We start from the raw sequence: 12,837 nt of genomic DNA, 5'->3' as shown, positions 1-12,837 counted from the left end.
TATTATTTACGACACTTTGGCTTTCAAGTGTGAGGGGACAAAAGTACTGCACATACCAGCATAACTTAAGACGGCATACTAATCAGGGGAAAACTCAACCAAATTGTACTGACATTATTAAAATGCACCACACACTTCAAAGACTTCACAAAATGAAGGATTCACTAGACAAACAATAACAGGACCACACACTGTTTAAAACTGTGCTATGCCAAACCACTAAGACTGCCAATAGTTGACAATGGCGATTAAAAAAAAATGTAAACTTCTGTTTGAAGGCATTTCAACGAGACAAAGCAAGCATTCATAAACTTCTAGGTAAAATTATAGTTGCTCAAAGAATTACTCAATACTTACACTTTATCTTGCCATGGCTAAAATTTCCCTTACTCTCGAAAGAATTTATGTCCAATTTTCTTGTTCAGCCAAAATTTCTATCTCAACTTATTTAATTCAACTATTGCAACAAAACAAGTCATGTGGTTTGCAGTAACAACTCAAAAGGAAAAACTATAAAGGGGGGGAATGATAGAAGTGGATTGGAGGCGTGTTCCAAGGATAAAGCTCATACCTCTTTACCAAACTCAGATTTAATCAGTTTAACAGCCAATCAAATATTTGCCATACAAGAATCAACAAGCATGCTTTTGCATTCAGTACCGATAAGATGACCTGAATCTAAAGGCTTATCAAGTTCACCCTATTCTGACATCCATTTTGGAATTTTATTTTTATATAAAGAGAAAGTCCCACATTTTGACTCGTAGCAAGTTCTCTCATGTTGGGGTTTAACAAAAATGCCGTTTTGGAAAGTGGGGAAAAAAATATAGCCGAGCCAAAAACTGTTAGTTTGGCAACATGCACTCCAGAACACCTAATGCCGGATGTTGATCCTACATTCCCAACCCAGAGGTATATAATCAAAATACCAAGAAAATAAACATGTCCCACATTGAGTGCCAAGCTCCAATTCTACAATTTACATTAGGACTGGGAATTCCAAACACAAATTTAAAAAAAGAGATGCATTTTGACCTACCATAGAAGTTTTACTTTGGCTTTCATGTTGAAAAAAAAATGCAATGTTTTGCTTGTCAACTGCATTTATAGAACACCGAAGGCAGTTAAATATCCCAAAACATTTCTAAATTATACTATCAAATAAAATGAGGGTGCATATGGGCAGATGATAAAATTTGGTCAAAGAAAATGGTTTTAAAGAGCTAAAGGGAAAAGGAGTTTTAGAAAATATTGTGTTCTGTTGTCGAGATTAATTAATTTGATAACTAACAAAATCTGGGCAGCACGTTAGTACAGCCAGCCTATGAGCCAGAGCCTCTGGCTCAATCCCAACCTCTAATGCTGACTGTGGCATTTGAGCTGTTGGTGATGAGAGGAAAATGTAAAAAATTGGATTAACGCCGGACGTGCAAAAAAAGAATAAAAATGAGTGGTTGATAGTCAGCGCAGACTCAGCTTGCCATGTTGTACGACTAAAATACGATGAATACAACTGACCAGATATCCTGGTAAGCCTCAAGAAATTATAGCTATGAACAGGTCAATAACCAAGAACAAGCTGTTACTCATGTTGGCAGACACAGAGGTAGCAAGCACAGTGAATAGGACATGGGCAGAATTGGGATATGTTTAAATTAGAGTGCTGAAGATGGGAGGCTAGTCATGAATGTGGAATGTTACACTGCCTTTTTTGAAATTTTGTACACTTTAAAAACGTTCCAAAACCATCATGTTCGTGACAGGTAAAAAGGCACTATTTGCAAAATGCTTCTCCCCCACCCCATGTGTGGTGTTCTGGTGGCATTACAACAGTTGCAAAAATTATCATCTGTTTATACACTAGGTATACGTAATGAAATAAAATTCTTTAAGTAAAATCTGCCTTGACTTATTCACAAAAGGAATATTTCCATAAGCTGGAATCCTATATTGCAGCCAGTAGTAATCAGTAACTTCAAATGAATGCAGTTTATTGTTCAACTGGCAAGACTCCGTTTATTGTTCAACTCAGCACACAAATTACATACAAGTTACAGCACAAACGAGAAGATTCAAGAGAGTTTATTGTCATGTGTCCTAGATAGGAAAAATGAAATTCTTGCTTTGCTTCAGCACAACAGAATATTGTAGGCATAAATACAGAACAGATCAGTGTGTCCATATACCATTGAACACAGACAGACAGACACACACAGACAGACACACGCGCTCACGCACACACACGCGCAGAAAAAGTGCACCCGGTCAGCATGTTCTCTGCTGTGGACCTGTAGAAGTTCGAGAGAGTCCTCCTTGACATACTGACTCCGTAATCTTCTCAGGAAGTAGAGGCGCTGATGTGTTTTCTTTATAATTGCATCAGTGTTCTGGGACCAGGAAAGATCTTCAGAGATATGCATGCCCAGGAATTTGAAGCTCTTGACCCTTTCCACCATTGACCCGTTGATATAAACGGGACTGTGGTCCCCATCCTACCCCTTCCAAAGTTCACAATCAGTTCCTTGGTTTTGCTGATGTTGAGAGCCAGGTTATTGTGCTGGCACCATTTGGTCAATCGGTCGATCTCACTTCTATATTCTGACTCGTCTCCATCAGTGGTATGTCCCACAACAGTGGTGTCGTCGGCGAACTTGATAATGGAGTTCGCACTATGACCAGCTACGCAGTCATGAGTATAGAGCGAGTACAGCAGGGGGCTGAGCACGCAGCTTCGAGGTGCTCCCGTACTGATTGTTATCGAGGCTGACACATTTCCACCAATACGAACAGACTGTGGTCTGTGAATGAGGAAGTCGAGGATCCAATTGCAGAGGGATGCGCGGAGACCCAGTTCTGCGAGTTTGGTAACCAGCTTGGAGGGGATGATTATATTAAATGCCGAGCTGTAGTCAATGAATTACAGCCTGACATATGCGTTTTTGTTGCCAAGTGGTCCAGAGTGGAGTGGAGAGCCAGCGAGATCGCATCCACCGTTGATCTGTTGTGGCGGTAAGCGAACTGCAGTGGGTCCAAGTTTTTGTCGAGATACGAGTTGATTTGCGCCATGATCAGCCTTTCAAAGCACTTCATCACCACAGACGTTAGTGCCACTGGTCGATAGTCGTTGAGGCACATCACCTTGCTCTTCTTGGGGCATCGGTATTATTGATGCCCTTTTAAAGCAGGTGGGAACCTCAGACCTCAGAAGTGAGAGGTTGAAAATGTCCATAAAAACTCCAGCCAGTTGGTCCACACAGGTTTTTAATAACACGACCGGGTATACCATCAGGTCCAGGCGCTTTCCGCGGGTTCACACCTATGAAGGATTTTCTGATGTGACTGTGACCGAAATACCATCACGGCGAATGGGGGCTCGACAAGGCACATCAGTGTTCTCCCTGTCAAAGCGTGCGTAAAACACATTGAGCTCGTCAGGGAGTGATGCTTCGCTGACATTTGAGCTGCCTTCTGATTTCGCCTTGTAGGAAACCTACTTTCCCCCAATACATTTTGCATTTGGCTTTGAGAAGTAGGAGCACTTCAACAGTAATTTCCTATTTTCCTAATTTAACTGACATGTCGGGTCAATGTAGTGGAGAATTATTTTAATACAAGCTTGACTTATTTTTCCTGCAGAAAGTGTGGATTTCTAAAATGCAAATCTCTTCCCATCCAATGAGAGAATGAGAGCAAACTAATAAGAAAAATAAATGCTATTAAAAGCTGGTGTAAAAGGAAATGACTAGCAGGGGAAAATGTGGTCCTTTACAGCAACAGATAATTTATTATAGGGAGGTTGCACGGCAGTCGGGTCACGACCCATAACCCGTACTGCTGCTACGCTACGCCAACTGGAGTACACGCGATGAACCGCAGGTAAGCACTGATCATTGTTTCCAGCGTAGCGGGCCCGTTAAAACCTGCCAAAATGGTCAATTTGTGCTGTAAATAATTATGGAAATCGGGATAAGCGTGAAAGACATTTATCCTACTTCAGAATTCCAAAAGTGAGGAGAAATGATGGTAGAAGCGAGAGTTGAAGGGACAACAACAGCCAAAGTGCTTGGTGAACATTGGCCGTTTGCTCACTGCATTTCATCAACTAAGGCATTATTTGCGGTTTTTTTCTTGATTCCTTTGGCATCTAAAAAGTTTCAGAAGTGATAAATCTGGCTGTAAAATTTTTAAATCGCCCATGGTTCTCAAGTGGGTTTTTACATACAAAAAGAAAATGCCTCCGAAGCAAAATATTTCATTAAAAATATTAAAATAAATAAAAAACGCAAACTATACGTCGGTTTTGAATTACATTTTACTCAGATGCAAGCCAAGGAATGGCATAATTGTTAGCTGTTAATTGGACATAATCAACCTCAGCAAATTTACAATATCCTATTGAAAGGGTGTGGGTGTTTAAGCTGTCAGGACATTTAATTATTTGCCAAATTATACATCTCAATAGCATAATGATGGAAGACTTACTTTTCCACGCACCACTCGTAAGTCTGGAGATTTTTTTACTGATAAATTTAGTTTCAGAAGCGTTTTCTTTTTGCTGGGAAAAACCCACTTCAGAACCATGGGCGATTCACCATTTTGGCGGGTTTTAACAGGTAGGAAAGGGCGCGTTTTGTGTATTAACAACATATACCGGAAGCTGCGATGTCCTCCAGATGGATTGAGCGGCTCTGTGCTTTAAGCCCTATGACCCAGTGACCTTACATGCAACCCCCCAATAGGGAATAAGGAAATTGAAGAAAAGTTTTTGATGTCTTCTAAAAATCTCTCAGAAGGACAAATGATCTAATAAAAGAAAGGAAGTAAAATAAATTATTGGCTCAAAATAAACTGGGTAATGAGCCTCAAAAGGGATGAATCCCAAAGACTGGATGATCTACATCTGTTTTGAGAGGCACCTACAGAAATATTATATACTTTGGTTTTCTTCCTCCAAAATTCTATGGATTCTCTAACCATATTTGCAGATTGGAGGGTAGAAAATATAATCCCACTATTTGAGAGGAAGAGAAAAACAGAGAGCTACTGACCAGTTAGCCTGGGATCAGAAGTCGATAACATCATGGAATCTTCCAAAGTAAAATATATGTTGAGAAGATTAATAAAATGATCCAGGGTAGAAATTTAGTTTCCTAAATTTATTAGAGTCCTTTGAAGATTTGTCTATAAGAGTACGTAAAGTAGAACCAATGGTTGTGGTGTAAAGATTTTCACAATGATTCCCGATAGATGCTACAAAAAGGAACATCCAGGAGCGGAAAAGATTGCAAAAAAATCGGCATGTCGAAGAGGATTCTCCTAAACTTCTCCAGGTGCACGGTAGAGAGCATTCTAACTGGTTGCATCGTGACCTGGTTCGGCAACTTGAACGTCCAGGAGCGAAAAAGTCTACAAAAAATTGTGACCACTGCCCAGTCCATCACAGGCTCTGACCTCCCCACCATCGAAGGGATCTATCGAAGGCAGCTAACATCAAAGATCCACACCATCCTGGCCACACACTAATTTCACCGTTGCCATCAGGAAGAAGGTACAGGAGCCTGAAAACTGTAACGTCCAGGTTCAGGAACAGCTTCTTCCCTACAGCCATCAGGCTATTAAACACGACAACAAATAAGCTCTGAACTACAACAGACTATTATTATACTATATTTTATTTATTGAGTATGTGTGCATATATACACACTGAACTTTTTTTCCCCCGTTATGTACTACGTTTACATATTCTCTTGTGCTGCAGCAAGTAAGAATTTCATTGTCCTATCTGGTACATATGACAATAAAACACTCTTGAGATTCCAATACATGGAATTGCATGGTGAACAGACTTATTTTTTTAAATGTAGGCACAAATGTTCCATTTTACTCACTGGCTCCCTCCCCTTTCCCATGTGGTTCTGCTTCCACCCGTCATTCACCTCTCCCCGAGGAGTTAATGTTATCACATTCCTTGCTTATCAGATTCCAGCACCAATAGCCTTTGTTGTCCTGCTCATCACTTCCACTACACCCCACCCCACCCCTCCACGCTATCTCCACCAACATCATCGGCTCTTTTTTGCCTCGATTTATCATCCACTTGCCAGTTTCTCTCAACTACACACCTCTCCCTATCTGACATTATCCTTCATTTATTGCCCCGTCTCATCGTCCTCCCTACAGCAGGATTTCAACCAAAAATGTCAACAATTCCTTCCCCCACCGATGCTGCTTGTCCTGCTAATTTCCTCCATCTGGACACAAAATGCTGGAGTAACTCAGCAGGACAGGCAGCATCTCTGGAGAGAAGGAATGGGTGAAGTTTCGGGTCGAGACCCTTCTTCAGACTGAGGAATTCTTCAGACGAGTTCCTCCATCTGATTGTTTGTTACAATGCCTTGTGCTATGTTGTCATTGTCCTTTCAATTCCAAATGACCAGTCCTCAGAGCTTCATTCCCCAAATCCTCATGTCAATTAGTTCTGAGCTCCACACAATGGCACCTTTTCTTCCTTAGCCAGGAGTTTTGACTTCAGACTGTGGAAACATTCTCCCATCCCCCAAATTCTCAATTTTCCTGATGCCTCCCTCTAGTCTCTTACTCTCTCTGCAACCATTCATTGTTTACTGCAAGATATAGACAATTCTCAAGTTAATCACTCACCTTTACCTTATCCCCCTCAAACATCACAGAAAACCAGCCTCAACGTGGCCAGATAAAGACAGTATAGTTGTTGTTCTTAAACTGATTTCTATCTTGCAAAGACTGATTAACTCTGACACTACCTCATACATCTCTCTGGACTATTGGCTCACCACTGAACATCAGGCCACTGACCTCCTTTCCTCCAACATGTTCTCGCCACCAACTAAACATTAGCCACTTCCTTCTTCTCAATATCCACAATCAGGTTATCCACCCTGATAACTTTACTGCCTTTACTCGTTCCATTTATTCTACCCTCTTAGCTAATTTATATCCATTCAATTGAAAATTCTATTAATTCCATTTTCAAAGTGAACCTTCCTCTCCCTTCATACATTCATGCTGACTGTCATTGGCTTCCTATGACATTACAATGAAAGATCAACATAAACTTGAGAAACGGCATCTTATTTTTCTACCTTGGCACAATAATGTAATATTAAATTTTTGAAATCTGTAAACAATTTCTGAGACAAATTAGTAGCTGAATGAGTTAGGTCTGAGGGAAGGTCATCCACCTGAAACATTAATTATTTCTCTCTCCAACGATTCTGTTTGATCAGATTTATATTTCATTTCCCAGTAATAGCTATTTTTCTGTTAGGTAACAGATAACTTTACCTTACTAGAATGAGTCCCTATCGTTTATAGTCCAAATCTTCCCCAGGGTATGGCAGGGTTCTGTCCCGTGACCTCTTCGTATTCCGGACAGTTTGCAAGTCAGTAAGATAGCTGCAAGCAGAGTTCCACGTGGCAGAGGATTCCCATAGCCTTGCAGTCGCAGGCATTCCACCAGCCCACCAAAACACCTGTTCACATGTACATAAGTTTGTTCATAACCTTGAGGCGACCTATATCCTTTTATGGCACCTCAAATGAATGAATTGTAGAAATGTAAATACGGTTCACTCACTGGTTCTTCTTTGACTACCCGGCTAGATCCATTTCCAAGGTCTAATAAATTGGTCAAACCTTTTCCAAAAAAACAAGCAACTTTGCTTAAATTGTATTACTAGTTTCTAAAACTCTTACTTCCTTAATAGCATTCCAAATATTTAACCAGTGACGCACAGCAGACTAAGGTTAGATCTGGCATGGTATAGTGGACAAGCTCCCCAGTGTAACTGAAGAAAAAACTCGATGCAAGTCCATGCTAGGCCGCTGGACTCCTATGTGTTGGTGCATAGCCAGCAAAATTGCCAGTGGAACTCAAGACTACTTATATAGGATTTCTGCACTGTTCCAGAGTCCCAAGCTTCCTGATTTGCGAGTAAAAGCCGGCAAATTTCCCCCATTTCCTATAACTTCCATCCCAAAGAATTAGATAATTTTTTAGCACACTCATTGATCCGTCTTTGCTAAATCATGCAAGACATAACTTGATGCAATTATTAAACCATGTCCTTCAAAACTAGTAATAAATATCAAAACAATTTTCCCGGTTTTATATCTATATCACCTCTATATCAGAAATAGAAACGCATTATATTCATAACCAAGTAATTTGGCTTAGATTTATATATACATTTGACGATGGCTCAATTGGAGTTGAAGGAGATCCACATTTTAAACCTTAGAAAACTTGTCACGTGTACTGGGATACATAGGAAAGCTTTGTTTTGTATGTTATCCAAAGAAATCAGACATACCATACATAAATACAATCAAGTCAAACTGAAGTAGGATAGGTGGAGCAAAGGGAAAGTCTGGAATATACTTCTTAGCATTGTAGCGCATGTTACACTTCGACGCCCTGCCCATTAAATTGTCTGTCTAAATGTCTGTTATATGCAGTGATAGGATCTGACTCCACCACTGCCTGTAAAAATTTATCTTCTCAAATCCCCTTTAAACCTCTTTTCTCTCACCTTGAACGTATACCCTGTTGTTTTGATATCCACATCACTCACAAAAATAGGCAAGAAATTCCTCATCACTGACCAGCGAGGAGAAATAATTTAGTCTGTAGAATTGGTCAGAACACGAGTGAACATTGGGTATTACTAATATTCTAGCTGCCAACAAAATCCCCATCACAAATAAAAGACCGTCCATCTTTCTCAGACTACACATCTCTTATCCATCCCCTTCACTTTAGGTATAGGTTTATTGTAGTCGCATGTACTGAAATACAGTGAAAAGCTTTGTTTAGCCTGCTACCCAAACAGATCAGATATACTAAACAAAAATACAATCAATTCAAGCTCAGGTACAATATATAAAGCACCAAATAATTCTCAGCATTGTAGCACATCAGCTCTATAGACAAAGTCCAATGTCAACAATGTGGTAGAGGTAAATTGGACTGTACCCTAGCTTATGGAAGGACTGTTCAGAAGCCGGATACAAGAGGGGAAGAAGCTGTTCCCAAGTCTAGTGGTGTACAAGTTTCTGCCAGGTGGCTGCTTTTCCGAGGCAGAGTGGCGTAGGCGGAGTCAAAGGTGGGAAGTCCGGTCTGTGTGATTGGGTGGGCTACATCTACAACTCTATGCAATTTCTCAGTCTTGGTCAGAGCTGTTCCAAAAACCAAGCTACGATGCAACCACATAAACCTGCTTTCTAGGATACATCTGTAATGCGCTTTCATAGGTTATCATTTTTTTCACATAAACTATAGATTTCTGGAAGAATTGGACAAACTATTTTTGTTTATAGATACCTTTGAAAGACAGATTGGATCACAGACAAGGTGCTGTAATTTAAAAAAAAATCTTCTAGAGAAACTCAGCAGGAGAGGCAAGCATCAATGGAAGTCAATCTTTGAGATGACAACATTGTATCAAGTCTGTACTAACAGTTTATATATCTTTTGCTCTCAGGAACAGAAAACGTCAGCAATACGCAAACTATGTATCTTATCAGTCCCAAATAATAGTATCAATAAACCACATATTTCTACAAACAGAAAATCAATGAGAAAAAGGGACACAATGAAGCAACATTAAAGTACACAAATAATAGAATCTCTTCACTACTTTTCCCAAATATAATGGAATAGTTCAGCTTGTCCTCTGCCTACATTTTCTGTTGAAGTGATGGTATAGCAGTTTTAAATAGATTGAAGAAAAGAGAAAGAAATTAAATAAACAGGGTCGTCAAAAAAGGCATTTTGTTTACTTGTTTTTGCGCCACTTACTAAAAGCACAAATTAAAATAACTGTATATAAAAAGCTACTCTCTATATAATCAGTTACTACCAAATAATCAGTTACTATCTGCTCCACAAACAGTCCATGATTTTTTTTAAAGTATAGATGAAGGGAGGTATAAATAAAAACAGATAATGCTAAAAAAACACTTAGCAGCTGAGGCAGCTTCTGGGAAAAGAGTGAGTTAACGTTTCAGGTTTAAGACCCTATGCAGGAATGAAATTACTGAATTTCACAACGTTAATGAATATAGGCTACAAATATATTATGCAATTTTATACAACTTGCCTCATCAAAGAGAATTATAACTAATGAATCTTACAATACTGTTCATGTATTTCCACATTTCTGATAGTAATATAATGTACCATAGAAATAGTACCTGGTGAACCTACGCTACACTCCCTCAATGGTAATAATGTCCTTCCTCAAATTAGAGGACCAAAATTGCAAACAATACTCCAGGTGCGGTCTCACCAGGTGATAAATTATGATATAATGCTGACAATCCTCCCATTCTACTTTTAATCAGAACCAGTCATTTTAGTTTTATTTGCTCGCATATCAAGAACATCATAACACAAAATGTTTTGTAAATCCAGAATAAATCGAATTTACAATCCTTGCAATCAATAATTTCTACTTTTCCACTCCTAAAGTTTTAACTATCTGTAATAACCTTATATCAATTTCACAGTTCTTATTTGAGTTGCTCAGTATTTTGTCCAACGTTTAAAATCTTCAATATTAATCAAAGTTACGCAGAAACATTTTAGAAAATAAATTACAAGTACATTAATCATGGTTTCACTGAGGGCAGGCGATTGTGAATTTCTTTTAAATGTTTTTGAAATTAAAATGTAGGCAGTCATTTAACGATATCCAAATAACATACAACAATCGGGTGAAAATTAGTTATCTATACTATTTCTCTTAGTATTTTTGTTAGACACCGTGTCTTTGATCTCACCTCCGTGGGTGAGAGAATATTTTGGAAAAGGATTGTGAAGCTGCAATCATGTCTGCTCACGTTGGTAAATCCAAGCCGTCAAATACTCACCGGCATCATTTTTGGAGGTCTCAGTGAAATCCCACGATACAAATAAAAAAAACAATTTGTTGTGTTCCCTGGTCGACCTCAGCGGCCGCCAGCAGGTAGGTAGCTGGGTGTTGAGGGGTTGATCTGCCTGGGACACGAGTCCAACTCCAGGCCGCTGCTGGCTTCACTCCAAGTGGAGGGGAAGGGGGCGGCGATTTAAAGAAGGAAAATGAAAGGTACGTGCTCCAATCGACGAAAGTGGGTTAGCAGCCGTCGTTCGGACGAGGGGAAGCGCCTCTCAGTCACAGGCTCCGATTTCACGCCCTCGGTCGACGGCCACCGGGTTGCGCGCAGGCGCCCACACTCGCGAGCGATGCCCCTCAACACTCGGCGGCGCCAGGCCCGAGCCCGGTCAGCTGACCTCCCCGGCTCGTCGCGTCATCGCTAATTGGGCGGGTGGGCGGGGTGCAAGTGGGAGAGGGAGCGATGCTCGCCGCTCCGATTTCACACCGTCACCCAGCCAGCACAAAGCGCTATCGGCTCAATGTAGGAAGGAACAGCAGGTACTTGGTTGATACCGAAGATATTTATACACAAAATGCTGGAGTAACTCAGTGGGTCAGGCAGCATCCCGTGAGAAAAGAAAGAAATGCCATTTCGGATCGAGACCCTTCTTCAGACTCTTTGCTCGGAATCTGATAATTGCCGCACCCCGTCTTCTTCGCTGAAACCAATTGCTGTGCGCTGGTGATCAAAGATCCTGCTGGCGATGGTTTCGGTTTTTTTTTTAAAGACCAGACGCCGCCACGAGTTGCGCACCCGTGTGTCTGGAATGTGAAGCAATTGTCTCCCTGAGGGTTTGGAGCAAAGATTATAGAGGAGCTAGTATCTTTGGTTTGGAGGGCTGTGCAATGTTGAGGGACAATTGCAATGCAGCATCTCGTCGTCGCCGACTCCTTGACACGCAGCTCGCCATCTGCCGTCTGGAGCCACAAGGATCCTATTAGGTCATACAGCACGCAAAAGGCTATTCAGCTCATCTTGCCCATGCTGACCAAGATGTCCCGATCGACACGCGTCCCAGTTTGGCCCATACTCCTCTAAATCTACCCTATTCATGTCGAGCACAATGAGATGGAGTAACTCAGTGGGTCAGACAGCATCTACGGAGGGTAAGGGTAGTGGATATGGAACGAGGAGGACGTTGAGGCAGGCACTATAACGACATTTAAAATACATTTGGACACGTACAAGAAAAGGTTTCGGGGAATATGGGCCAAACACGGCCCTGGGGGATTCGTGTAGATGAGGCATCTTGTTTGGCAGCGGCAAGTTGGACTGAAGTGCCTGTTTCTGGGCCAGGACATAGGTGACGTTTTGTTAACATTCACACCACTTTTATTGGAATGTTATTTATGTTCGAGGAATTTTAGGTTCGGTTTGGCAACAGCTTTGGTTTGTGCGGCACAGTGGTGCAGCGGTAGAGTTACTGCCTTACATCACCAGAGACCCATTTTCGATCCTGATTACGGGTGCTCTTTGTACGGTGTTTGCACATTCCCCCTGTGACCACGTGGGTTTTCCCCGGGTGCCCTGGTTTCCACTCCAACTACCTACATGTTTGAAGATTAATTGGCTTGTGTAAATTATCCCCAATATGTAGGATAGTGCTAATGTGCAGGACGAATACTGGTCGGCACAGACTCAATAAGCCGAAAGGATTGTTTCCACACTGTATTTCTAATTAAAGAACTGCTCATAATTGTGGATATAGCTTAGCCCATCAAACAATCCACACCATCCCCAGCCCACTCCATGCTACCTTGGGAATGCAGCCAATATAATCAAGGACTACCTGCACCCCAGTCATTCCCTCTTCACCCCTTTCCTATCAGGCAGGAGATATAAAAGCTTGAAAGCATCTCCCACCAAATTCTGGAAGTTTAT

At 41.0% G+C, this 12,837-nt stretch overlaps 1 protein-coding gene across 2 annotated transcripts in view; it reads right to left on the bottom strand.

The window, feature by feature from the left end:
• ppp1r13b (protein phosphatase 1 regulatory subunit 13B) overlaps nucleotides 1-11,458 on the bottom strand; it is a 53,229-nt gene extending 41,771 nt beyond the window's left edge. The window contains exon 1 of one of the 2 annotated variants that reach the window (XM_033027052.1): nucleotides 10,912-11,458. In XM_033027052.1, the coding sequence (XP_032882943.1) occupies nucleotides 10,912-10,920 (9 nt within the window). In that variant the 5' untranslated portion in view covers nucleotides 10,921-11,458. The remainder of the gene's footprint in view (nucleotides 1-10,911) is intronic. The other variant, XM_033027053.1, reaches the window with a different exon arrangement.
• Between the last annotated feature and the right edge of the window lie 1,379 nt (nucleotides 11,459-12,837).

Source organism: Amblyraja radiata, chromosome 9 (genome assembly GCF_010909765.2).
Source record: "Amblyraja radiata isolate CabotCenter1 chromosome 9, sAmbRad1.1.pri, whole genome shotgun sequence".
Taxonomy (NCBI): domain Eukaryota; kingdom Metazoa; phylum Chordata; class Chondrichthyes; order Rajiformes; family Rajidae; genus Amblyraja; species Amblyraja radiata.
This window is presented reverse-complemented; position numbering and strand designations above follow the sequence as displayed.